The 23,808-nt window shown below is 64.7% G+C and overlaps 1 protein-coding gene across 8 annotated transcripts in view; it reads right to left on the reverse strand.

The window, feature by feature from the left end:
• The window catches only part of SDK2 (sidekick cell adhesion molecule 2), a 161,491-nt gene that overhangs the window by 9,993 nt on the left and 127,690 nt on the right, over window positions 1-23,808 (reverse strand). For 2 of the 8 annotated variants that reach the window (XM_039501733.1, XM_039501732.1), the window contains exons 17-40: window positions 23,611-23,792; window positions 22,927-23,042; window positions 19,124-19,319; window positions 18,137-18,235; window positions 17,359-17,550; window positions 16,874-16,995; window positions 16,577-16,686; window positions 15,983-16,133; window positions 14,945-15,182; window positions 14,675-14,790; window positions 13,559-13,748; window positions 12,691-12,789; window positions 11,781-11,975; window positions 11,426-11,627; window positions 10,985-11,088; window positions 10,542-10,612; window positions 9,849-9,984; window positions 8,455-8,511; window positions 8,017-8,118; window positions 7,472-7,587; window positions 5,617-5,803; window positions 3,798-3,935; window positions 2,148-2,309; window positions 1,701-1,826 (exon numbers count right to left, since the gene is read on the reverse strand). In XM_039501733.1, coding sequence (XP_039357667.1) covers window positions 1,701-1,826; window positions 2,148-2,309; window positions 3,798-3,935; window positions 5,617-5,803; window positions 7,472-7,587; window positions 8,017-8,118; window positions 8,455-8,511; window positions 9,849-9,984; window positions 10,542-10,612; window positions 10,985-11,088; window positions 11,426-11,627; window positions 11,781-11,975; window positions 12,691-12,789; window positions 13,559-13,748; window positions 14,675-14,790; window positions 14,945-15,182; window positions 15,983-16,133; window positions 16,577-16,686; window positions 16,874-16,995; window positions 17,359-17,550; window positions 18,137-18,235; window positions 19,124-19,319; window positions 22,927-23,042; window positions 23,611-23,792 — 3,407 coding nt within the window. Of the gene's footprint in view, window positions 1-1,700; window positions 1,827-2,147; window positions 2,310-3,797; window positions 3,936-5,616; window positions 5,804-7,471; window positions 7,588-8,016; window positions 8,119-8,454; window positions 8,512-9,848; window positions 9,985-10,505; window positions 10,613-10,984; window positions 11,089-11,425; window positions 11,628-11,780; window positions 11,976-12,690; window positions 12,790-13,558; window positions 13,749-14,674; window positions 14,791-14,944; window positions 15,183-15,982; window positions 16,134-16,576; window positions 16,687-16,873; window positions 16,996-17,358; window positions 17,551-18,136; window positions 18,236-19,123; window positions 19,320-22,926; window positions 23,043-23,610; window positions 23,793-23,808 lie in introns of all 8 variants that reach the window. The other 6 variants (XM_039501731.1, XM_039501729.1, XM_039501736.1 and 3 more) reach the window with 4 other exon arrangements.

The following is a 23,808-nucleotide window of genomic DNA, read 5'->3' on the forward strand; positions in this document are numbered from 1 at the left end:
GGGGACAGAGGGCAGCAAGTTCCCAGCTGTTCCAGTGCAGTGTGCGCTGGGCTTCCCCCTGCGCTCGGGGCGCCTGGCCCTCCTTCCCCCTGTGCTCGGGGCACCCGGCCCTCCTTCCCCCCACGCTCGGGGCACCCGGCCCTCCTTCCCCCCGCGCTCGGGGCGCCCGGCCCTCCGACCCCCTGCGCGCGGGGCACCCTGCCCTCCTTCCCCCTGCGCTCGGGGCGCCCTGCCCTCCTTCCCCCTGCGCTCGGGGCGCCCGGCCCTCCTCCCCCCCGCGCTCGGGGCGCCTGGCCCTCCTTCCCCCTGTGCTCGGGGCGCCCTGCCCTCCTTCCCCCCTGTGCTCTGTGTGCCCGGCCCTCCTTCCCCCTGCGCTCAGGGTGCCCGGCCCTCCTTCCCCCCTGTGCTCTGTGTGCCCGGCCCCCCTTCCCCCTGCGCTCGGGGTGCCCAGCCCTCCTTCCCCCTGCGCTCGGGGCCCCGTGCCCTCGTTCCCCCTGCGCTCGGGGCTCCCGGCCCTCCTTCCCCCTGCGCTCGGGGAGCCCTGCCCTCCTTCCCCCTGCGCTCGGGGCGCCCGGCCCTCCTTCCCCCTGCGCTCGGGGTGCCCGGCCCTCCTTCCCCCCGCGCTCGGGGCGCCCCTCCTTCCCCTGCGCTCGGGCGCCAGCCCTCCTTCCCCTGTGCTCTGTGCGCCTGCCCTCCTTCCCCTGCGCTCAGGCGCCTGCCCTCCTTCCCCTGCGCTCAGGGCCCGGCCCTCCTCCCCCCCGCGCTCGGGGTGCCCAGCCCTCCTTCCCCCTGCGCTCGGGGCGCCCAGCCCTCCTTCCCCCCTGTGCTCTGTGCGCCCTGCCCTCCTCCCCCCCGCGCTCGGGGTGCCCAGCCCTCCTTCCCCCTGCGCTCGGGGCGCCCTGCCCTCCTTCCCCCCTGTGCTCTGTGTGCCCGGCCCTCCTTCCCCCTGCGCTCGGGGCACCGGCCCTTCTTCCCCTGCGCTCAGGCGCCTGCCCTCCTTCCCCCTGCGCTCGGGGCGCCCGGCCCTCCTTCCCCCCTGTGCTCTGTGCGCCCGGCCCTCCTTCCCCCTGCGCTCGGGGCACCCGGCCCTCCTTCCCCCCTGTGCTCTGTGCGCCCGGCCCTCCTTCCCCCTGCGCTCGGGGTGCCCGGCCCTCCTTCCCCCTGCGCTCGGGGTGCCCGGCCCTCCTTCCCCCCTGTGCTCTGTGCGCCCGGCCCTCCTTCCCCCTGCGCTCGGGGCGCCCGGCCCTCCTTCCCCCTGCGCTCGGGGCACCCGGCCCTCCTTCCCCCTGCGCTCGGGGCGCCCTGCCCTCCTTCCCCCTGCGCTCGGGGCGCCCGGCCCTCCTTCCCCCCTGTGCTCTGTGCGCCCGGCCCTCCTTCCCCCTGCGCTCGGGGCGCCCAGCCCTCCTTCCCCCCTGTGCTCTGTGCGCCCGGCCCTCCTTCCCCCTGCGCTCGGGGCGCCCGGCCCTCCTTCCCCCCGCGCTCGGGGCGCCCGGCCCTCCTTCCCCCTGTAGGGTGCCCGTAGGGCCCGGTCCTGCCTTGGGCCCCAGGGACAGCCCAGGTGCCTTGCTAGGCCACCGGCCCGCGTCCTGCCCTGCAGGGATGGCAGCCGCGGGGCAGAGCTGGGCCCTGCGTTCCTGCCAGGCCAGTGGCGGGGGGGATGGGGATGGACGGACATGCTGGGGGGTGGGAGCGTACGGTACCTGAGGGCCGGGCCTCGATGACGTATCGGGTGATGGGCCCCTTGCCAGGATCCCCATTCGCCCAGTGGATAGTGATGGCTGAGCCGTACCGGGAGATGAAGGGCTCACCCGGTGGTCCGGGGGCACCTGGGAAACCAGAGAAAAACAAGTCGTCATGGGGAGAAAAAACACAAGCTTCTAACATCACTGGGGGGGGGGGCGAGGGGGTTGGTGGCGGGGTCCAGCCCCCTGCCCTCTACCCAGTCCCCACCCTGCCTCTCTCCTCAGCCCCCCATGGCTCCAACCCCCACATCCAACCCCGACTGCCCATCTGGCCTCCCACTGCATTTGCCCATGGGGCCCTTCGGGTCAATCCTTCCCGCTGCAGAGATCTCTGCTTGTGGGAATCCTGGGCCCCCCCCCCGCCACCTCCGAGAGGCAGCAGGAGCCTGCGCAGCAGCGCCGTACCTTCCCCTGGCCCCGTGGTGATATTGGCCTCGATCTCGGGCCCGTAGGCGAAGGTTTTGGCCCGGATCCGGAACCGGTACGTCACGCCCTCCGCCAGGTCCTTCACCTTCATCCACAGGGGGCTGCTCCCCTTCACGTCCACCGTCACGATCTTACTCACGCCTGGGGGGCAGAGGGCACAGACGTGGCATGCAGAAATCCTGGCGCCCACCCTCCCTCACGGTGCCAGGACCTGGCGCTGGGGAAGAGAACTGCAAGCCTGATGTGAGTGTGGCCAAACCAACCCACAGGCCTGTGTGGAGGAGCGACTCCCTGCAGCACAAATCCAGAGTAGCCGGGCTGGCGTCCCTGCTCTGGGGACTGGATCCCAGGTCTCTTGCACTATAGCACAGGCTGGCTCCATGAACACACACCTACATGGCCCGTATCCTGCTCCAGTACCCTGCTTTGCAGGAAGCACGTAATGCCCCCCGCTAGCTGGCACAGCACGAGCAGGGAGAGCCTTCCTGACCCCGCGGGATCAGCACACGCCCTGAAGCATGCCCTTTGCTTGGCAGGACCCCAGGCCCCTCTGTGCTGTGGGCGGCAAGCAGGGTTTGCAGGATCAAAGGACATCCTGCATGGCGCGGGTTCAAAGGAGAAGCCGGCCCGCCCTTGCTCCCTGGGGTCACTGCGGCCCTCCTCCAGAGCTCTCGCTTCACAGCACTTCCTCTGAACCCGACTCTCAGAAGCCCAGGTGGCAGCAGGGAACACTGAGCAGCCATTGTCACCGGGCCACCCCACCCGCGCTCTTCGCTGCGTTCTCAGGCTCTCTCCTGCCTGCTCTGCATGTCCCCTCGGCTGCCCGGAGCCAACGCTCCCCCTATTTGTCTGTCGCCCTGGAACGTAACAGCTCGGGCAGGGGAGCCGGTGCTGTGGCAGTGCTGGGCCGGGCTACATGGGGCACTGCCGGGCTGCAGAGAGACAGGGAGGGAGGTGCTGGACCCCCTCTGAAGACGTGATGAAGGATCATGAGAGCTGGCTGCACCGGGATGTTTTGACCCAGTGAAAATGCCACTGAAGATGCTCTTTGCTCAGTTTTGTTTTGTTTTGTTTTTTTCTGAATCCCTGAAACTTTGGCCAAAATTTCCATTTTGTTGAAAAAAACATTTTCACCATCAAAATGGCAGGAGAGAACGTGCGCCCTCTGCTCCCGCAGCGACGCTTCAGGTGTGCTCAGGACCGTGTGTCCTTGTGTATCTCCAAGCCCTTCACACAGTGACCTACGGGACAATCCCAGGTGCCCTGCAGCCACCCCTGGGGAGGAACATGGGAACGGCTTTAAAGGGAACAGCAACAGAAGGGAACGGCACAAGCGGGAGTTGGGCCGGGACACTGGGCTGGTCCCCAAACCCTTGTGAGGAGTGGCAGGGGGCCACAAAGCGATTCTAGCCCATGCTGCTCAGCACATCCACCTGGCCTGGGGTAAACTGAATCCTTCCCCAGAAACAGATTTTCCTGCCTCCCGGGCTCCTTTACCAGCTCTGCTTCCCAGCCCCCCGGGAGTGGAGGCCCCCGACCCCTGTTCACACCTCCCCAGCTTTTCCCTCCGCAGCGAATGGCCCTGTCCCACCTCCACCTCACCCCGCCCGTTCAGCCCAGGGCCCTCACCGTCCACAGGCGTGCAGGGCTCATAGACAAGCCTGTACCCTTCCAGGATGCCGTTGGGCAGCAGAGGCGGCTCCCAGGAGACGTTCACCGAGGTGGTGGTCAGCTCGCTGAACCGGATGGTGCTGGGGGCACTGGGGGCTGCGAGGAGAAAGCAGAGGGGCTTTGCAGACTTCCCCCGGGGCGAGGGAGCAGAGGGGCGTGGATCCAGCTGGCCTCCCTCGCTCCTCGGCCAGCCTGTCCTGGGGTTTGCTGGCTGGGGTGGTTGGCGAGTGAGACCGTGGGAAAGGGATGGATTCAGTCACACTCCGTCAGCATTAACGGGTGTGTGTCTGTGACCTGCCCAAATTCCCTGCCCCCCACCCGGCACGCCCTATTGAGCAGGTGTGGGAAGCAGACAGGCAGTCCCTCAGAGCGGGGGTGGGGGAGACTGTGCGAGTTTGTGTTCTGTGTTTGAAAGACTTTGTCCAAGTGTGGATTGCCAGGAGAGACACACTGGACTGGGGCTGGGGCCTAGAGGGCCAGCATGCACTTGAGGACTCACTAAACGGACCCTGGGAAGGGGTCACTTGGGGGACTTTTGGACCGAGTGAGTTCTTAAAGGGCCCTCAAGAGGGGGGACACTGAGGCAGGGCGCGATAGAGGGCGTGCTCAGGAAATGGCTGCCCATGGTACAGCGAGTTAGCTGAGAACTCCAAACTCATCCCGCCAGTGCCAAGTCCCCAGTAACAACCCCCTTGCGGGGCTGGACTCTGCCAAACCCCCCTCGTCCCACCGCATCTCCAGAAAAGAGCGAGAGACACTAGCACTCCAGACCCAATCGGAAACAACTGATCGGCCCTGCCGGGCCCCTCTGTGCCTCCCCAGTCTGCAGAGCTACGCACCCCCGGTGCAGCTGGGCTGTGTCTCCTCCTGACACCAGCACACCTTGCGCCTCTGGTTTCCCTGACGACAAGCTCCCTGCCAAGACACCTCACACCTCTGGATTATTTTGGGGAAATGCTACTTCCTTTGCCCGGGGACAGGAACGATTAAGGAGAATGAGGCATTGTTGCAGTGTGCTCGAAGCCCGCCCAGCAGAGCGTCTCCGGGTCTTGGTCCCTGAGGCCCCCCAAAAAGGCCGAGACGGGGGGGCCTGCCCCAGCGGGGAGCCCCGGAGCTACCTGGGCAGATCCAGCACAAAGAACTGGGGCGATTATTTTCAGCCTCCTGCCTGGTGCTGTGCCGAGAACAACCCCAAGGCCGTGACAAGATGCTGCCTCCGATACCGCCCCTGTGGGTGAGGGACTGGAACCCAGGACCAGCTCCTGCGCAGGCAGTAGCTGGCAGTGGGGTAACGTGGCCGGACATGGCAGCGGATCCGGCCCGGTTCTCCCACGGTGCCCCCACGCTGGCTCCGTACCTGGAGCACTTGGTCGCACAGGCTGGTTTATTTCTCAGATGGGAAGGGAGGGTGCCAGGGACTTCAGCAGCCAGGCGTCCCCGCAGCATTGCTAACTGCAGAGCCCCGCCCCCACCTGGCTTCAATCCCAGCCCGGGGCCAAAAGTGGGACGAGTCTGTCAGGTCTCAGCCTAGAGCTTCATAGCACCGACCACCCGGCAGGAGCACAGCTCGGCTCAGCGGCCAGCCTCTGCTCAGGGCAGGACCAGAACCCAGAGGGACGTGGTGGCAGCACACAGGGCTTGGCAGAGCTGGGCAGCGGGAGCCCAGGGCTGGGATAAGGCGGGCGGGGTGGGTCTGTAGGTCGGGAGGGAGCATGTGGGCCGCTGTGCGACCTCTCCTGATTCGCGGCCCCATGAGTGAGAGGAGGACGGAGCCCACCTGCCTGCTGCGTCCTGCCCCTGACGGGGGCACTGCGGGGCCCGTCCCCGGCGGCGTTGAAGGCTGAGACGGTGATCAGGTACGAGGTGTATCCCGTGAGGTTCTTCAGCTTGGCCCCATTCTCGGGCAGGAACAGCGTCTTCACCCGCTCCGTGCCATTCTGGCGCTGGGCCTCCCAGAAATAGATCTGCGGGGAGATGGGGAAGACGGGAGCTGGGGTCAGGCCAGGCCCAATGCTGGCAGGGGCCCGACACAGCTGCTAGCCTCGCTGATCCCCACACGCCCCACTTCACAGCCTGCTCCCGGCGTCTCCACCCTGGGCTGGGGTCCCCGGCTCCCCACGCGCAGGCTCAGCTTCCCTGCCTGGCTTCTCCGTGTGCAGAGCACGCCGGTAAACGGACCCCGCTGTGGCCCCTCGGTGGAGCGACTGGGGCGGTGGCTGCTCTGCAGTGGAGGACACGTAGGGCCCTTTATCGTTAAGGTCCCCTGACCCTCAAGAAAGACCCCCAGCCCCATCTCTCAGTGGGACACGTTCAGACACGCTCCAGAAAGAGGAAAGCTCCTGGGCCCACCTACCCTACAGCGGTGTAGTCAGGCCGGTGCCCTCTCCTAGGAAACGCACCTGCTTGGCACAGGGTAGGGAATGGGGAGTTCAACCCATTTCTCAAAACCTCCGTGAGGGGATATCGACTGCGGGTCAAAAGTGGCTTTTCTGGGTTTAGCTTAAACGCCTCCTCATCAGTTTGAGCCAAACACCACAAAGCGAAGCGAGTGTGTCCACATGGGGCTTGCACCGGTTTCATGAAGTCCCATTTCAGCCCCTCGGCGATAAAGGCCTGCGGTGTCTGGGTCTGGACAATCCCAGGTTCTAGAACCAGCAAAGCTCCGGAGGCGTCTCCATTCCAGAAGCCCCCGCAGCCCCTCTCGGATCCAAGGGGCCCAGCCACACGCAGGCCGGGAGCACAGAAGACGCACGCACGTCTCTGGCTCTGAGTTGGAGAAGGGGCTTTCCTGTGTCCAGAGGAAAGGGGGGAGCAGGATGCGCCGTCTCCAGGCCACGCTGGATGGAAAATGTGACCCACGTCCCTTGGCTGAGCCCAGAGACTCAAACGCGGGCTGAGGTCACCCTTGAGCGGTGCCCAGATATCCAGGGAGAGGCTGTACGGTCCCAGCAATCCTGCCAGGTCCCCCCCCAAATCCCAGCTATGCCCTGCTGCAGGGAGCGCCCAGACCCAGGAGAAAAGGGCTGGGGCGGGATTGGAAGGGAAACCGCGCCACCTGCTGCGCACACCAGGAACTGCGCTCAGCTGTGACGATTCCTTCAGGGGGACAAGGACAGATTGCTTGGGCCCGTCCCCTCTCCGTGTGTGTGTGTGTGTGTGTGTGTGTGTGTGTTGGAGCCTGTCACTAATCTGCTGCCCCATAGCTCAGGCTACCATGCCCACCGCCTCAGGGCTGGGCACTGCCCCCGGGGTGGAAGAACCCTGCTCCCCGGGGGCGACGGATGCACTGCAGGGTGGCTACATCCCCCGTTCCCATTCCCTTGCAATCCCGATGCCACTGACTGCTGGGCATCAGCCCTCCTGGCTCCGATGGCCTCGAATCAAACAGGTTCACTGTGGCTTGTATTCCTGGAGCATCTTCTACCCGAGCATCTCCCAGCACTGACCAGTTAAACTCCTTCACACATCTGGCTCAGTGCTCCTGGCCCAGCTGGCATCAGAGGGAAACTGAGGCACATCTGGTTTGGAGAGGGAAGCCAATGGGAGCTCTGGGAGCCCAGTGCCCTGCAGCAACGTGCTCCTATGGGCGCTGTGCCGATTGTAACAGCCAGCGGGAGGTGGGGGCCCAGTACCTTATAGCCCTGGATGTCGCCGTTCTGCGCCTCCAGGGGCGGCGGCTCCCACGTGACGTCCAGCTGGGTGGCCGTGGCGGTCTGAATGGCCACGTTCTGCGGCGGGGCGGTGGGCACTACAGAAGGAGAGCGAGCTGGGGTGAGAGCGTCCGAGCCCCCTGGCACTCCCGTCCCCCGGCATGGCGGCTGGGGTTTGGCGGGAGAGGGGGACGGCCCCTCTTCCATCTGATCGCACCCTCTCCCTGCGGTCCTGCAGCCGCTGTGCTGCCATCCATCAGACGGTGTCCTGCTGCTGGCTGGCAGCTGGGGAGCAGGGCAGGCCGTGGGCAGAGGCTGGCTCCTTGCAGGGAAGTGCAGCCCCGGCTGCCGATAGGGAATGGCGACAGCTACCACCCTGGGAGAGGCTCCCTTAGCTCAGCTGGGCAGGGCCCGTGAATTCCCTGGTGAGCGCTGGGTGTGGCCCAGGGACGGGGCGGCCCTTAGCGACCAACGGGGGAGCTCGAAGCCTGCCCGGAAGCAGAGATGCCCGCGCAGCCCTGACTCACCTGCCTCGCCTACGAAGACCTCCTGGGGGGGGCTGGAGGGCCCCTCGCCTGCGGCGTTGTACACACTCATGCGGATCTCGTAACGCCTGTGCTTGCTCAGATCTGCAGGGGGCGAGAGGAGGGGAAGTGGGTGCCAGGGAGAGCCGGGCAGGGGCCCATCCACAGGGCCAGGAGCACTGGTGTTTCGCCTCCCTCCCATTAACCCCCTCGGGGCTAGGCCGGGCGGTGGGGATGTCCTGTCCTGCTGTGATGCCCCAGCCGCAGGGGGCAGCTCTGCCGGTAGGTACGATGGGGAGCAGTGAAGTGACCAGGGGTCGCCCATAGGTGGAGTGCGGGGGGGGGCCTGTAGGTGGTCGCTGGAATGCAGGGGGGCGGTCAGGAGGGGAGCGACACGCAGACGGACAGAGACGAGCCCCGAAGCAGAGAGCGGAGACTTACTGTCCAGTTCGTGGTGCGTGAGGCCGGCTCCGGTCAGGTTCCGCACGGCGTACCCTGCTGCGGGCGTTGAGAGGGAGCGCAGGGAGAGCGGTCAGTGGGGTTAGTCACACACAGACACAACAAGCAGGACGGACGCCCCGCGGAGCACGGGAGCGGCGGGACGGCTGCCAGGGCTAGCGCAGGGGGCAGCATTGGTTAGCGGGCAGGGGGAAGAAACCCGGTGGAGCTTCACTGCTGCCACCGGGGGTTCAGGGGAGCCAGAGCTGGGGAGCGCCCCGGGAGTGACAGGAGCTGGTTGTGCCCGGCTGGGTGAGTTTGCCCCGGGACTGCCCTCAGATGGCTTCCTGCCTCCCTGCCCCCGGCATGCCCGGTCTCTGCCCCTCAGCCTCTGCTCCTCTGACACTGGCATTAGCCCAGCTGGCAGTGCCAGGCTGCCTGCTGCCCACCTGGCACTGGGTGGCCTCTGCCCTACCATCTCACTCCCCTTCTCCACTACCAGGGCATGGGCTGCAGCCCTCCCCATTAACCGCTGCCAGCAGGGAGCATGCAGCGCAGTGCCAGTGTCGGCGCCATGATCAGAGATGACTGACAGGCCTCAGCAGAGCAACTCTGGAAATTGGGGGCTGGGGCTCCTCTCAGGGCGGCTTTAGCATAAGTCTGGGGAGAACCTCAGCCCCTGGCCAACTCCCCTGGCCCCTGCCTGCCCCTGGTTAAGCGTACAAGAGACTTCGCAAACAGGGAAAAGGGGGAAAAAAGCACCAGGTCAAATTTCAGGCTCTCCCCAGCTAACCAACATCCTTCTCAAGCCGTGAGCTGCCCCGATTGCTCCTGACCTCATAGCCCTCTCCATGTCCCCCCACCCAGCAGAGAGCAGACCCCTGCCCCCCCCCGCCTTGGCGTCAGCACTCACCCCACCAGCCATGTCATCCCCCCGAGGCACGGGGCTCAGCCCTGGCGGGGGACGCTGCCCTGAGCCCCGCAGGAGGGGAGCGGGACACGCCGGTGCAGGACAGCTCCTGGAGCTCGGCTCGGTGCGCAGGAGGCTCTGGGGCCAGCTGGCTGGTGTGCACACGCAGAGCGCTCGGGGGGGGAAGGGGGGGCTGGTGTGCACACGCAGAGCGCTCGGGGGGGCTGGGCTGGTGTGCACACGCAGAGCGCTCGGGGGGGCTGGTGTGCACACGCAGAGCGCTCGGGGGGGGCTGGTGTGCACACGCAGAGCGCTCGGGGGGGGGCTGGTGTGCACACGCAGAGCGCTCGGGGGGGGGCTGCAAGGCAGGGCTGGGCGTCACGGAGAGCCCCACGGGCCAGGGCGAGAGGAATCCCCCCACAACGTGCGTTCCCAGGGGGCGCTGTTCCTGCCCCCCCTTAAGCGGGAGCCGAATAAGGGCACTCACGGGTGAGCTCCGCCCACTTGGCGCCGGGGCTGCTGAGGCTGCGTGTGGTGAAGCCGCGCAGCCCGTCGTAGACCAGCTCGCGGTAGCGGATCCGGAAGCCCAGCAGGATCCCATTGATCTTGTCCTCGGTGGGGGGCTGCAGGGGGAGGACAGGAGCCAAGGGGCGGGTGCAGTCAGGGAGGGGCAGCCCATGGAGACGGTGCCTTTCATAGACGTGCCCGCGCCCGGAGCCTGCGCTGCCCTCACCCCTCTGTGGGGTTTCCTTCTTCGCTCGCTGCCCCCCGCCGCGCCCTACAGCCAGGGCGGGCTCAGGGGTCCCTGCAGAGCCCAGCCCTGGGGTGAGGAGGGATCGGTCCAGAGAGGTGCAAGGTACCTTAGCAGCGCTCCCCGGAACCCGTGGGGACAGCAGTACCCACTGGGGCCAGCCTGCTTCCGGCCCCTCTCTGCGGCAGGCACTCTGCGCCCCGGATGCCGGGGTCCTACTAGGCCAGCCGCGGCGTGCGGGAGCTCTGGAGCGGGTGGTGGTGAGCCAGTGGGGCCCGGCCCAGAGAGAGCAGTGCGGATAGGAAGGGAGGACGAGGGGATCCGCAGTGCCAAGGGGACACGGCTCCCAGGCCCTCCCGGGGCTCGGGAATGTGAGTCGAGCTGCTGTCTTACAGAGACAGGCAGGGGCAGCGCGGTGCCGCACGGTACCTGCCAGCGGATCAGGACGGAGGTGGTGGTGTGAGGCGTGACCGAGAGGATGGTGGGGGCTTCCTCTGGGGCTGAGGGGAGAAGAAACACAGGTGAGATGCTGAGAGGCACGAGGGTCCCTCCCCCATGGCTCCAGACTCCGGCTCCCTTCCTGAGCAGCTCAGGGGGTTGGAGCCTTCCACATGGTCTCTGGTTCTGGGAGGGGTGAGCCCATGGGCCCACGTGACCAACCCCGCCTCGCCCCGCAGAGTGCCAGCTGGCCCCCTGGCCGAGGGGAACGAGGCCCCCTCGCTCTGCAGACAAGGCTCCAGCCTGGGGCGCGCCGGGAGCCGTGACCCAGCCTGGGCTGCACCCTGCCACTGAAGAGACGAGGCCGGCTCCAGTGGCCTTCAGCCGCCGTGTGCCGCGTCTCCCATGCCTGCCCGCGGGGGAGGGGGACTGACCGGCCTGCAGGGTGGTGAGTGACTCCGACTCCGGGCTGTATTCGCTGTCCCCGATGTCGTTGGTCGCCTTGACGCGGAACTTGTAGGAGGTGAAGGGCTTCAACCTGGGCCAGGAGGGGAAGGGGATGGGTGTGAGGCACCGGTTCCAGAGCCTTCCAGTGGAGGCAGGGTATGAAATGGCGCAGCTTTGCTTTGGACAGGGCGGGGGGCGGGGGGAATGAGATCGACCAAAGAGCCCAGGGAGCATCACAAAGCCATTCTCCTCATTTCAGGTGGGGAAACTGAGGCACAGAGCGGTGCCTAAGGTTGCTGGCAGAGCCGGGAATAAAAGCCAGATCTCCTGACTCCCAGCCCAGTGCCCCCAGGCCACGCTGCCTCTCGCCTGCCCCTCCCCACCACAGATCCTACCAGGCCGTGCCTGCTTCGAAGGCCCCACCTCACCTGTCCACGACAAAGGAGGTGGCGTTGTGGCTGACCGAGGCGGAGTGCAGTGTCCACTCGCCAGCTGGCAGCTCGCGGGTCTGCACGGTGTAGTACCGGACCGGGGAGAGGCCGTCGCTGCCCGGCTCCCAGCACAGCAGCACACTGCGGGCCTTCACGTCCTCCTGCTGCACCACAGGCTTGCTGGGGGGCTGCGGGCGGTCTGAGCAGGGAGAGACGGCCGTGAGGGCTTGGTCGGAAGCAGCCCCTGGCCCCATCCCCGCTCGGGCAGGGCCTGAGTTCCACGCCCGTGGCTGGCTCGGGGCAGTGCCCGCCCCTGCTCTGGGAGAGCGCCCCCTAGCCCCGGCACGGTTACCTCTCTTCTCGGTGGTCACCACCAGCGCCTCGGCCGCCTCGCCCCAGCCTTTGCGGGTCTGCGCTGTGATGCGGAAGAGGTAGGTCGACTCCGGCTGCAGGCCGGTGGCCGTGTACTGGCGGGCGCTGGGGTTGAGCACCTCCACGGTGGCGGCGTTGGTGCTGGTGGTATTCAGGCGGTGGGTGATCTGGTACGCTGCGGAGAAGGGGGACGGAGGCGGTCAGCAAGCGCCGGGGCAAGGCTGCCCCCCCCCCGGCCTGCAAGGGGGCAGAAAGGCTGCTCCAGGAGACACGGGATGGAGGACGCACTAACGAGCCAGTCGTGAGCGCCTGGGCCCAGCTGCCCCCGCAGGGTCCGGCCCAAGGGCCCGCCTGGGAGGTGACCCCACGCCGGGGGCGGGTGGCACTGGGTGGCTCTGCTGCCTCAGGCTGGGGGAGATGTTCACAACTGGCCCTTTGGGGCTCACTGTCCATGTCTCCCCGCAGCAGGAAGATGGGCGCCCGTGCCCAGCCCATCTCGGTGCCAGGCAGGGCTGGGCTCGGGCCAGCCAGAAGGGGAGGGGATTCTGCATCCCTCTGGCGGCTGATGGGGCTCGCCAGCTCTGTGGTTTATCAGGGGAGCAGCTCAGGTGCATCCAGGGACTGAGGCTGCTGGCTCCTGCCATCTGCAGAGGAGCCCTGAGCTGGGGAGTAGCTGGTACAGCAGCGAGACCATGGCATGCAGGGCACTGGTGGGTCCCCAGCACGGCCCTCCCCCTGCAGGGCTCAGCTCAGCTCCATCCCCCGGCCCCAGCCCTGTCGCTCACACACACCGCTGCACCCCTCCCGCTGCCAAGCATCCCTAGCATGGCCCCCTCCCAGGGGTCCCGGGACTGTTACCCACCTGCCAGGGCGCTCGGAGAAGCGCTTACCTAGAATGATGCCGTTAGGCGCGGCTGGAGGCTGCCAGATCAGCCGGACTGAGGTGGTCCTCACTTCTGGGAAGAGGATGCCCACCGGGGGCCCAGGCACTGGGGCAGGACGAGAGCAGAGGGCGCGCTGGGTGACGGGCAAACAGGCTCAGTGCCCTCGGCCGGAGCAAACGGGGAACGGAGCCCAGCCCAGCCCAGCGGCTGGGGGAGTCCGCTGGCCAAACCCTGAAGCTAGTGGCCACTGGGCCTCCACTGCGCGACTCTGCCGGGTGCAAACGCCCCACAGGGCACCCGGGGTGACAGGGGAATGGTGCTTCCCCTCCTTCGGGAGCCGTCCCGCTGAAGACTGCCCGCGCCCCGACTCAGGCTGACAGAGCAGAAAGACTCCCACACGCACACAGACACACACCGACCCTCCCTCCACACCCTCCCCACACCCACAGCCCCTTAGGGGCACACCCCACCATGCACCCTGTTAGGGGCTCCCCCATCCGTACACCCCCCCTCCTCAGCATGCCCTGCTGGGGGCCCACACCAGCACAAAGACACACACGCGTGCATGGGGGCACCCACCCACCCTGGGGCCCAGATACACACTCAGGAATGCTCTCTCCTGCCCTGGTACGTCCCCTCGTTCTATTTCTGGGGCCGGCACCCCCACCCCCATCTGTGGGAGCCCTCCGAGGACAGGCAGACAGAGGGGGAGCTGTCCGCACGGAGCGTGGCGAGGGCCGACCAGATGCCGTTTTCTCCCCATCCCAGCGTGACGGGGACACTCGCCCTCTCACGGACTGGCCCCCGTTTGCGCCCGGCCTCACCCCGCGTGTCACCCGACAGCGGGCATGGGCGGGGGAGGAGCGGCGCCTACCGTCGTCCAGAGTCCTCTCCAGGATGGGCGGGGAGCTGGGCGCGCCGTCTCCGATGCGGGTGAAGGCCAGCACGTGGATCTCGTACAGCACGTACTTGCCCAGGCCTGCGAGCTGGGCGCTGCGGGAGGCGTTCCCCTCCGCCGGCCAGACCTGGGCCCGCGCATCCGAGTCCTTCTCCTTGTACACCACCTGGAACAGCCCACGTGAACCCACGGAGCCACCCCGGGGCTGCCCTGCCACGCCAGCCGAACCCACTCCCCACACGACGGCCCCTCAGTTCACACCCCATCGAGGTCACCAGGGGACACCTGGCCTAGCCCCACGTGACAGCGCCACGCCGCACGCAAGGCAGCCTCTCCCCAAGGAAAAGCCACGGCAGGAGCACTGACAGGCATGTTTCAGGGAGCCCAAGACTGGAATAGCCACGAGCCACAGGGCTGGGGAGCAGGGGGGTTGTGCATTGGGATTGAGGGGCAGAGCTGGTGAGGGGGAGCCCAGGGCTGGCATAGCAGGGGGCTGTGGATCGGGATTGAGGGGCAGAGCTGGTGGTGGGGAGCCCAGGGCTGGCATAGCAGGGGGCTGTGGATCGGGATTGAGGGGCAGAGCTGGTGGGGAGGAGCCCAGGGCTGGCATAGCAGGGGGCTGTGGATCGGGATTGAGGGGCAGAGCTGGTGGTGGGGAGCCCAGGGCTGGCATAGCAGGGGGCTGTGGATCGGGATTGAGGGGCAGAGCTGGTGGTGGGGAGCCCAGGGCTGGCATAGCAGGGGGCTGTGGATCGGGATTGAGGGGCAGAGCTGGTGGGGAGGAGCCCAGGGCTGGCATAGCAGGGGGTTGTGGATCGGGATTGAGGGGCACCGGCAGAGCTGGTGGGGAGAAGCCCAGGGCTGGCATAGCAGGGGGCTGTGGATCGGGATTGCGGGGCAGAGCTGGTGGTGGGGAGGAGCCCAGGGCTGGCATAGCAGGGGGCTGTGGATCGGGATTGAGGGGCAGAGCTGGTGGTGGGGAGCCCAGGGCTGGCATAGCAGGGGGCTGTGGGTGGGGCTGAGGGGCATCAGCCCAACTATTCAGAGGGGGCGGCTGGGTCCGAACAAGGGATCACCCGGGCTGCCACCCACCTTGTAGCCCAGGACGAGCCCGTTGCGATCCGCCTCGGGGATCTCGTTCCATCGGACCAGCATGCTGCTGGAGGTGGTGGCCAGCGCAGACACGTTGGTTGGGCCGGAGGAGGGGACTGGTGAGGGGAGAAGAGAGCGAGGTCAGAAGCCGGCCCGGCTGCTCCCCGTGGCAGTGGGGCTGGGAGGGGCAGAGGGCCGGGCAGGGCACACCCAGGCTGGGGGGCTGATGGGCACTGCCAGCTGAGGAGTAGCCGGTGGGACAGGAGGTACCTGACTCCCTGGTGCGTCCCAGCACGACGTGGCTCCAGGGCCCGGCCCCGATGGCGTTGAAGGCCTGCACCTGCACGCGGTACTCGGTCCACTCCTCCAGGTCCTCGATGGTGAACTCCCGCTCCACCCGCTCGTGGATCACGTGCGCCACCGTCCTGCCCCGCCCGTCCGCCCGCGTGTATCGCAGCCTGTAGCCCACCGACTCCGGGTTCCCGTTGTACTCCAGCTCCGGGAGCGGCTGGGACGGGGGAGACGCTCAGCACCAGCCACCCTCACCCGGCCCACCCCCAACCCGCTAACCCACGTACCCTCCCCCCACCCGGCCCAGCCCCCACTAACCCACGTACCCTCCCCCACACCCGGCACAGCCCCCGCTAACCCACGTACCCTCCCGCACCCGGCACAGCCCCGCTAACCCAGGACCCTCCCCACCCGGCACAGCCCCCACTAACCCACGTACCCTCCCCCACACCCGGCACAGCCCCCGCTAACCCACGCACCCTCCCCACCCGGCACAGCCCCGCTAACCCACGTACCCTCCCCACACCCGGCACAGCCCCGCTAACCCACATACCCTCCCCACCCGGCACAGCCCCGCTAATCCACCTTCCCTCCCCACCCGGCACAGCCCCGCTAACCAACGTACCCTCCCCACCCAGCACAGCCCCCAACCCACAAACCTTCCTCCAACCTAACCGCTCCCCATACCCTACACAGCCCCAACTAATCTGTACAAACCTCACTTCCCTTCTGCACTCCTCACACAGCCCCCATTCATCCATGTTCACCCCTCACCCAACCCAGCCTGTGTGCAGGCCCCCCCCCACTGCAATGCCCAGCCAGGCTGCTTCCACCCCCCCACCCCGGGAAGACAGTGGCTAACGCTGCATTCCACAAGGCTGCTGCCCCCAGACCCTGTGACAGCCGTTTTCTCTCGGCTTCCTTCCCGGCTCCCCACCCAAGGGTGCGCCCCGGGCAGACACGGTGGCAGTGCCCATCCCGGGCAGGGTTTCCAGGATGCGCCCCGTGGTCACTCACCATCCAGCGCAGCCACAGGCTGGTCTCGCTGGCCGTCCGCAGGGTGACGTTGGCGGGTGCCACGTCCGGGGGCGCCTGCAGGGTCTGCATCCTCCTGGAGGGCACGCTGGGCGGGCTGGTGCCCACGATGTTCACCTGCCGCAGGCGGAAGCTGCGAGAAGCGGAGCCGAGTCACCGTGGGCAGGGAGGGGACCCCCCAAGCTCCTCCACAGGGGCTACAATACAACCCCCACCCCCTGTTTGTGCAAAGCTCAAGGCATCCCCGCCACCAACGCTGCACCCATGCTATGCTCCGGGGAACACTAGGGGGCGCTGCTGCTGGGGAAAGGTTCAGCTGCACCTGGGACCCAGAGCCCCCCTCCCTGATGCTCTCAGGCTCCGCTACCTTCCCAGGGTGAGGCTGACGCTGGGGGCACGGTGCTAGGGGAGGAGAGGCTCTGTCCAGCGCCTCTGGGGATACACGTCTTTGGCGGTGGAAAGCCCAGTGCCCGACGGGCTGAGAAGACCCATTAGGGCCAGCCAGGCCCCCTTGCCACCCAGGGTGGGGGTTGTAGCAGCCACGGCACTCGCCAAGCGCCGGTCCCCAGCACCCACCTGTAGTACATGTACGGGTGGAGGTTGGGCACCTCCATGGAGCGGGCGTCGGGGTCGTTGGCCAGCTGGTGAATGAGCTCCCACTCCTCGTTCTCGCCGATCTGACCCACCTGTGGACAAGTGGGTGGCGTGAGGGGCGGTGGCGCTGCCTGCACTGCACATGGGCCATGCAGGTCGCTCCTGTCGGTGCAATGTCCCAGCCCAAGGCAACGGAGTCCGAAAGTGCAAGGTGCTGTACACCCCCCAATAGGCCTGGATTCCCCGGCTCCTTCACCTCCCTCTCCAGAGACCCCTCACCTGAGCTTCCACCAGCCAGCGGGAAATGGAGGTCTTCCCGTCGTAGCCTGGCCTGAACTGGAGCGTGACGGAGCGCGGGCCAATGTTGGAGATGCCCAGATTGGTCGGCGCGCCAGGGAGCTCTGCGGGGAGAGGACAGGATGGGAGGGGACATCCTGTCGCGGGGCTGGGGGGCAAGTGCAGCCGGCCTTCCCCCTCCCATCAATGCCCACACCTGGGCACCCGCACCCGTGGCAGCAGCGGGGGGAGACCGTAGGGGAGAATGGCACACGCCCCGGCAGCTCTAGGGGCAGAGTCACCCCCAGCACGAGTAGCCAGGCCTGGTCAACAGCTGCTAAGGAGCCAGCTCCCGCTCTGTGCTGCTCGGGCCCAGCCCCAGACCCGCTCCCAGCACGTTCTTCGTGGGGTGCCCTCCACCCAGGGCCTGCTGGAAGCCAGCGGGAGGCTGGTGACGGGAGCAGAAGGGAGCTGGGAGCCGGGTTTACCTGGAGGAACCCCGGAGGAGATGGTGGAGGAGGACACCTGGCCCTGCCCCTTGGACGTCATGGCGGCCACCTCGATGGTGTAGGTGGTGAGGGCGGTGAGGCCGGTGACGCGGTACTCCAGGGTGAGGTTGGGCAGGTAGTGCGTCACTCGTGTGTTGGTGCGGTTGTATTCCTCCCAGGAGATCCGGTAGCCTGCAAACACGAGCCAGCCACATGCACACGGGCGGGGAGCACTCAGCCCCCCACTGCGGGAACCTCCCTCCCCCCAAGGGGACACCCTTCAACTTGCCTGCACCCCTCCCCAGGCCAGCACGTAGGCCCCAGCCAATGCAGTGCCACCCCCATGCTTTGCTGGCAGAGGGGCCTCACTTCCCAGATGCCCCCAGCAGCCTGACAGCCTGGCGCAAGGGGCCACTAGCCAGAGGCTGAAGGGCAGAGCCAGCTCCTTGAGCCAATGCTGGTCCCTTCTGCCCCACACCCCTCGCTTGCCAACCCCTCTGCGGTTCAGGCACCAGGAGTGGGATGTTCAAGCCGCCTGGGGGGTTGGGAATGTCCCACCCGCCGGCTCTTGCCCCGAATTCTCCACTGAGTGTTCGCCACGGAGCCAGTTCCCCACTATCGTCCACAGCAGCATCCAGCCGGTGTAGCGGGTGCTGCCCCGGCCACGCCAGCGCCTCCTTGGCATGCCGTGGCGCGGAGGGATGCGCAGGATGGGGCCGAGGGGAGCGGGGCGGAGATGGGGTAACTGAAGCACCCCAGAACGGCAGGGGCTCCTCACCGGTCAGGATGCCGTTCTTCTCCAGGGGCTCCTGCCAGCTGACCTTCAGCGACGTGTCCAGGATGTCGCTGAAGCTGAGGTGCCCCACGGGGCCAGGCGCTGCCCAAAAAACCCCAACGCCAAGAGTTAGAGCGGAGCAAGCAGTGCACATCTCAGCACCCCCTGTGCAGCCAGGCCGAGGCAAGCCAGGGTCTCCCCAGGGCGCTGGCTAGTGAGAGCGAATGGTGAGCTGGAGCGAGCAGGGGTCTTCCCGGGGTATCCGCCAAAGGGAATGGGCACAAGCAGGCGTCTTGTGGGGCATCCCCCACGGTGAACTGGAGTGAGTGGGGGTCTCCTTAGGGTCTCCCCCATGGGGAGTTGGAGCAAATGGGGGTCTCCCCCATGGGGAGTTGGAGTGAGCGGGGTCTCCCGGGGTCTCCCCATGGGAGTTGGAGCGCGGCGGGGTCTCCCCCATGGGGAGTTGGAGTGAGTGGGGGTCTCCCCCATGGGGAGTTGGAGTGAGTGGAGGGTCTCCCCGGGGTCTCCCCCATGGGGAGTTGGAGGGAGCGGGGGGTCTCCCCCATGGGGAGTTGGAGCAAATGGGGGTCTCCCCAGGGTCTCCCCCATGGGGAGTTGGAACAAATGGGGGTCTCCCCCATGGGGAGTTGGAGTGAGCGGGGGTCTCCCTGGGGTCTCCCCCATGGGGAGTTGGAGCGAGTGGGGGTCTCCCCCATGGGGAGTTGGAGCGAGCGGGGGTCTCCCCCATGGGGAGTTGGAGTGAGCGGGGGTCTCCCTGGGGTCTCCCCCATGGGGAGTTGGAGCGAGCGGGGGTCTCCCCCATGGGGAGTTGGAGTGAGCGGGGGTCTCCCCCATGGGGAGTTGGAGGGAGCGGGGGTCTCCCTGGGGTCTCCCCCATGGGGAGTAGGGGCAGGTTCTAGGGCCCAGGTGCCTGGCTCTGCAGGTGCCCCTGGGAGCTGTGTCACAAGGCAATGCAAGGCCTCCCCGTACCGTCCTCGTGGGTGCGCACCAGCTGCGGCGGGCTGCGCGGGCCGTCGCCCGGCGTGGTGAAGCACAGCACGGAGGTGAAGTACTCCGTGAACTTCTTCAGGCCCCCGAGGTAGCCCACGTGGATGCTGTCCTGGAAGTTGGGCCTCACCGTCACCACGGTCACCTCCTCCGCCTGCTCCGGCTCCCACGCGATCAGCTAGGGGGGCAGAACAACAGGGTCACAGCCCCGCGTGGGGGGAGAACCAGCCCTCAGCCCCACGGCTGCCCCCTCAGCAGCCTCTCCTCCCAAAGGGCGGGTCGTGAGTGACCGAAACGCCCGGGATGTCCACTGGTCACGGGGACCAGAGGGACGCCAAGATGCCAGATCACTGCCCCAGCCCCACCGCACCTCCTCCGTAACACAGCCCAGAGACCCTCGCCCAGCAATCCTGGCGTTAAGCTCAACCATTTGTGCCTGAAGGAGCACAGCACAGTATCTTTCGGTCTCCATTCAAAGACACGGAGGGATGAAGAATTTACAACCCCCCTTGGTAACCTGCTCCGATACTTAATTAGACAGACTGGAAGGTATGACAAGGGTAGACAGAGCCAGATGGTGATAGATAAGCCAAGGACGCCTTAATCTACTTTCTGCTGGGGCAGAGTCCTGACCTTGGGAGCACGGTCAGGTCTGTTTCTGATGCATCCGTGTTTCCAGCTAGTGTGTCTTTGGGGCCTACGATCCTGGATCTCCTCTGAACTCAGCTCACTCCCCCCACCTGCTCCTGCATCTGGCCAGGACGCTGGGGTTTAGCTTTCCCGGGGCGCTGTCAGACCGGCCAGAAGGGACGTGTGGAGGGGGAACGGAGCGGCTTTGCAATATCAGTGGAAAGGTTCCCAGCGCTGGGTTTAGCTGGCCCCCAAACACTGCAGCACCGGGCTCCGGCAGGAGACTGGCAAGGGGCCCGACTACTTTCATTGCCCGGGCTCAGACCAGAAAACAGGGAAAAGGTAAATCTGATGCTTAAACAACGATCAAAGGAGTTGTTAGCAACACAGGTGGCGTCGGGAGCGTGTGATTATTTTTGAATACATGATTTTTAACCTTTAACAAACAGCGTTTTTAAACCAGCCTCTGTATTATTATTATCTGCTGTGGCAGGTGCTTTACAAACACCGACCGAAGAGACGGCCACTGTCCCAGAGAGCGGGCAATCTCGGAGTGCTTAGCAACTAGGCTTTACAAGCTTCCCGGCCACGCCCGGCCCTCAGCCAACGAGCTGAGCTCTGAGGTGTTTGCTACTGGACTCCCACAGCCTTTTCACTCACAAGCTGTGGGGGACTGTGACGTTATTGATATAAATGGGGACCATATAGAACATGGGTTGCAACCAAGGTCCTGTAGTGGCACCAAATCCTAAGTAAAGGGGGTCATATAAGGTGTCTAAGATCAGGTTCCGGGTTGCTGGTTATAATTATGCTGTCTGTATGTCTGTATCATTTTTAGTTGAAGTTATGAATGTTGGCTCTATGCTGTCAGTATTTCAAGTTTGTGCTGTGCTTCTGGGGGAAGCCTCCCAGACAAGCTGGTGTTAGCTCTGCCTAGCCTATTTGATGGCCCATTAAGGACCATTAAGGACACAATGGACCCATGGAGAGAAGGCAGACACGCCTTGTGACTCAGCGAAGTGCAGGGACTGGCTCATGTGACTCAAGGCTCCATTTTGCTGTAAAATTCCACAGTGAAGACAAAGGGATTCTTACACCTGGAAAAGTCTATATAAGCCTGATGCTTCATCTCCATCTTGTCTTCAATCCTGCTTCTGACCTCTGGAGGGACTTTGCTACAAACTGAAGCTCTACACCAGGGACTGAGGACCCATCCCAGCGGGGGATGTTCCAGAGACTTAATCTAAACCTGCAGTTTACTCCAGCACTGCTGCAAGCCTGAACTAAGAACTTTGCCATTACTGTATGTAATTGATTGCATTTAACCAATTCTACCTCTCATCTCTACCTTTTCCCTTTGTAAATAAACCTTTAGATTTTAGATTCTAAAGGATTGGCAACAGCGTGATTTGTGGGTAAGATCTGATGTGTATATTGACCTGGGTCTGGGGCTTGGTCCTTTGGGATCGAGGGAACCTTTTTCTTTTATTGGGGTGTTGGTTTTCATAACCATTTATCCCCAGGACGAGTGCACTGGTGGTGATACTGGGAGACTGGAGTGTCTAAGGAAATTGCTTGTGTGACTTGTGGTTAGCCAGTGGGGTGAGACCAAAGTCCTTTTTGTCTGGCTGGTTTGGTTTGCCTTAGAGGTGGAAAAACCCCAGCCTAGGGCTGTAACTGCCCTGTTTAAGCAATTGGTCCTGATTTGGCACTCTCAGTTGGGTCCCGCCAGAATCGCTCCGTCACAGGGACGTTTTCGCTTTCCCCAAGGGGACAGAGATTTCCTTTGGGGAGGGGGCATCTCCCCACACTTCTCTTCAAGACAATGCAAACCCTCTAGTGCATCTCCAAATCAAAGCTTTTCATTCGGAGCCTCTCATTTATTCGGCGTTGATTAAACATCAATTAATGGCGAAAAGCAAACACTTGATGTGTTTTAATAAGCGTTTGTATTTATCCATACAAAACAACAGACAGCTGATGCTTTGTGATTAACTCCTCCGATAACAATGCCCAATAGCCTGCTTTGCTATGGTGTTACATTTAGAAGGGACGTCTAGGCTTTAAATTGGGACCATGGAAGATAGCCTATAGCAACTTAATTAGCTACTAATTAGGCCCTAAAATACTAATCAAAAATACTAAGTGGCATTTAATAAGTATGTTAAATATCCTGCTTACTCTGGTTATCTCGTTTGTTGGCAATTAAATTCCTGAACTTCTTTGCAGTAGATTAAGAAACAAGTATAATATTTTAATTCAATGTAATTAATGTAAATTTGAATTAATTACGATTTGGAATTAATTACGGAGCGTTGGAGGCTGAGGTTCTGTGTAAGTGTTAAATCTTAGTAACTATTATTTTAATGGTCAGGCTCGACTCAATTGGAATACCTGCTTTGGAGGGGTTTTCATGCAAAGGGAAGCCATTTTTGTTCAGGGTCTGGGAAGCGGACACAGGAAAGACTTCCTCGGAAAAGAGGTTTAGAACGTTTGAGGCCACGAGTGCGGAATGAGGGTTTAAGCAGAGATGCTGTTGATTTTATTCACATTGCCGGCTCGCCCCCCTGGCGGAGAATCCAAGATGGTGGCGCCGTTCCTGGGGAAGCTGAGGCGTAAACACTGCCTTCTCGCTAATTAATCCAACGAATCGCAATACAGAGCAAAGATGGATTAGGGTTTCTTAGTACAGCCCTGAGTGTTTGCAACACACGGGCACAGTGTGTCCTGCCCACCCTGTAGCAGCTGGCTCACACTGAGGATAACAACCTACTATTGCTGCCAGCGAGTGGAGTTACTCTGTTAGCAAAATGGGAGAGGTTGGTGCTGGAGGTCCCAGGTCCAAACCCGAGTGATGACCCATGGAGAGAGGGATGCTGTTTCACTCTCACCCCAGAGAGGGGTAGGAAATGAGACATGGACCAGCTGTAGCTAAGTGACAATGTGTGAGAAGAAAGGAATGTATTGGCTGTGGGACTGAGCTGAGGGTACTCAGCACCTCCCAGGATCAGGCCCTTCTTCCACGCTGGGTTTCCTATCCCCCCGCCCCCCCCCCCGAGGCCTGTGCTGCTGGTGGGTGTCTCAAAGAGTGGTGCCATCCTGTGCCTTGTGTTCGATTCGGAGCTGTGCCCTCCCCTCCCCCGCCTCCCCCTTACCTTGTAGCCCTGGTTGATGCCATTGATGAACTGGGGGCTGGGCGGGTTCCAGGTGAAGCGGATGGTGGTGGCGTTGGTGGCCTCGGCCTGTACGTTGCCCGGGGGCACGGTGGGAACTGCAGGAGAGGAGGGCAGGCTTAGCACGGGGGCGGGGATGCTGTGCGGGATGGAGGTGCTGCCTGGGCCTGGGGCTTGCGGTCAGGGCCACTGGCAGCGGCAGCATCTCTCTGATCAGGCAGCCTCCCTCCCAGCCACGGCACCGGGACACCGGGCTGGCAGGGAGTGGCAGGCTGGGCTCCTCTCCACCCTATGGCCACCCCCACCCCCCACAGCGAGCTCTGAAACCTCCCTGGGGATAGGGGCAGAGCCCAGCCCCACCTCTCCCCCAGCCGCAGGGCGGGTTCGCTCGGGAGGTGGGGGTGGGGGTGGGGTGCTGCCTGGGGCAGACACTGCCCAGGCCCCTCTGGGGACCCAGCAGCACAGCTGCCCGAGCGGCCTGGCTAATGCTGCTTTGCGGGGTGGTGATCTGGGTCCGGAGCCCACTGCTGATCCCCTGGCCCCCAGCAGCTCGTGAGCTGAGGCCGGGCTCACGAATCCCCCGGGACTCAGCACCCCATAGCCGGGCCAGCGGAGACCCAGTGCCCTTCCCCCGGAGCTGGGGAAAGCCCCCCCCTCCTCGCCCACCTCCCTGCAGGGTCCACTCGGTCACCCTGGCGCTGTAGACCCCCAGGCCGGCGCTGTTGTACGCCGCCACCTCGATCTCGTAGTTGGTCCAGATGATGAGATCCTCCAGGAGCAGGTTGTTGACCTCGGCGCTGGTGATGTTCTTGAACTGGTAGCCGACGGGCAGGCCGGCCAGGCAGAACCTGGGGGCAGGGGGAG

The sequence above is a fragment of the Mauremys reevesii genome, linkage group 15 (genome assembly GCF_016161935.1).
Source record: "Mauremys reevesii isolate NIE-2019 linkage group 15, ASM1616193v1, whole genome shotgun sequence".
Taxonomy (NCBI): domain Eukaryota; kingdom Metazoa; phylum Chordata; order Testudines; family Geoemydidae; genus Mauremys; species Mauremys reevesii.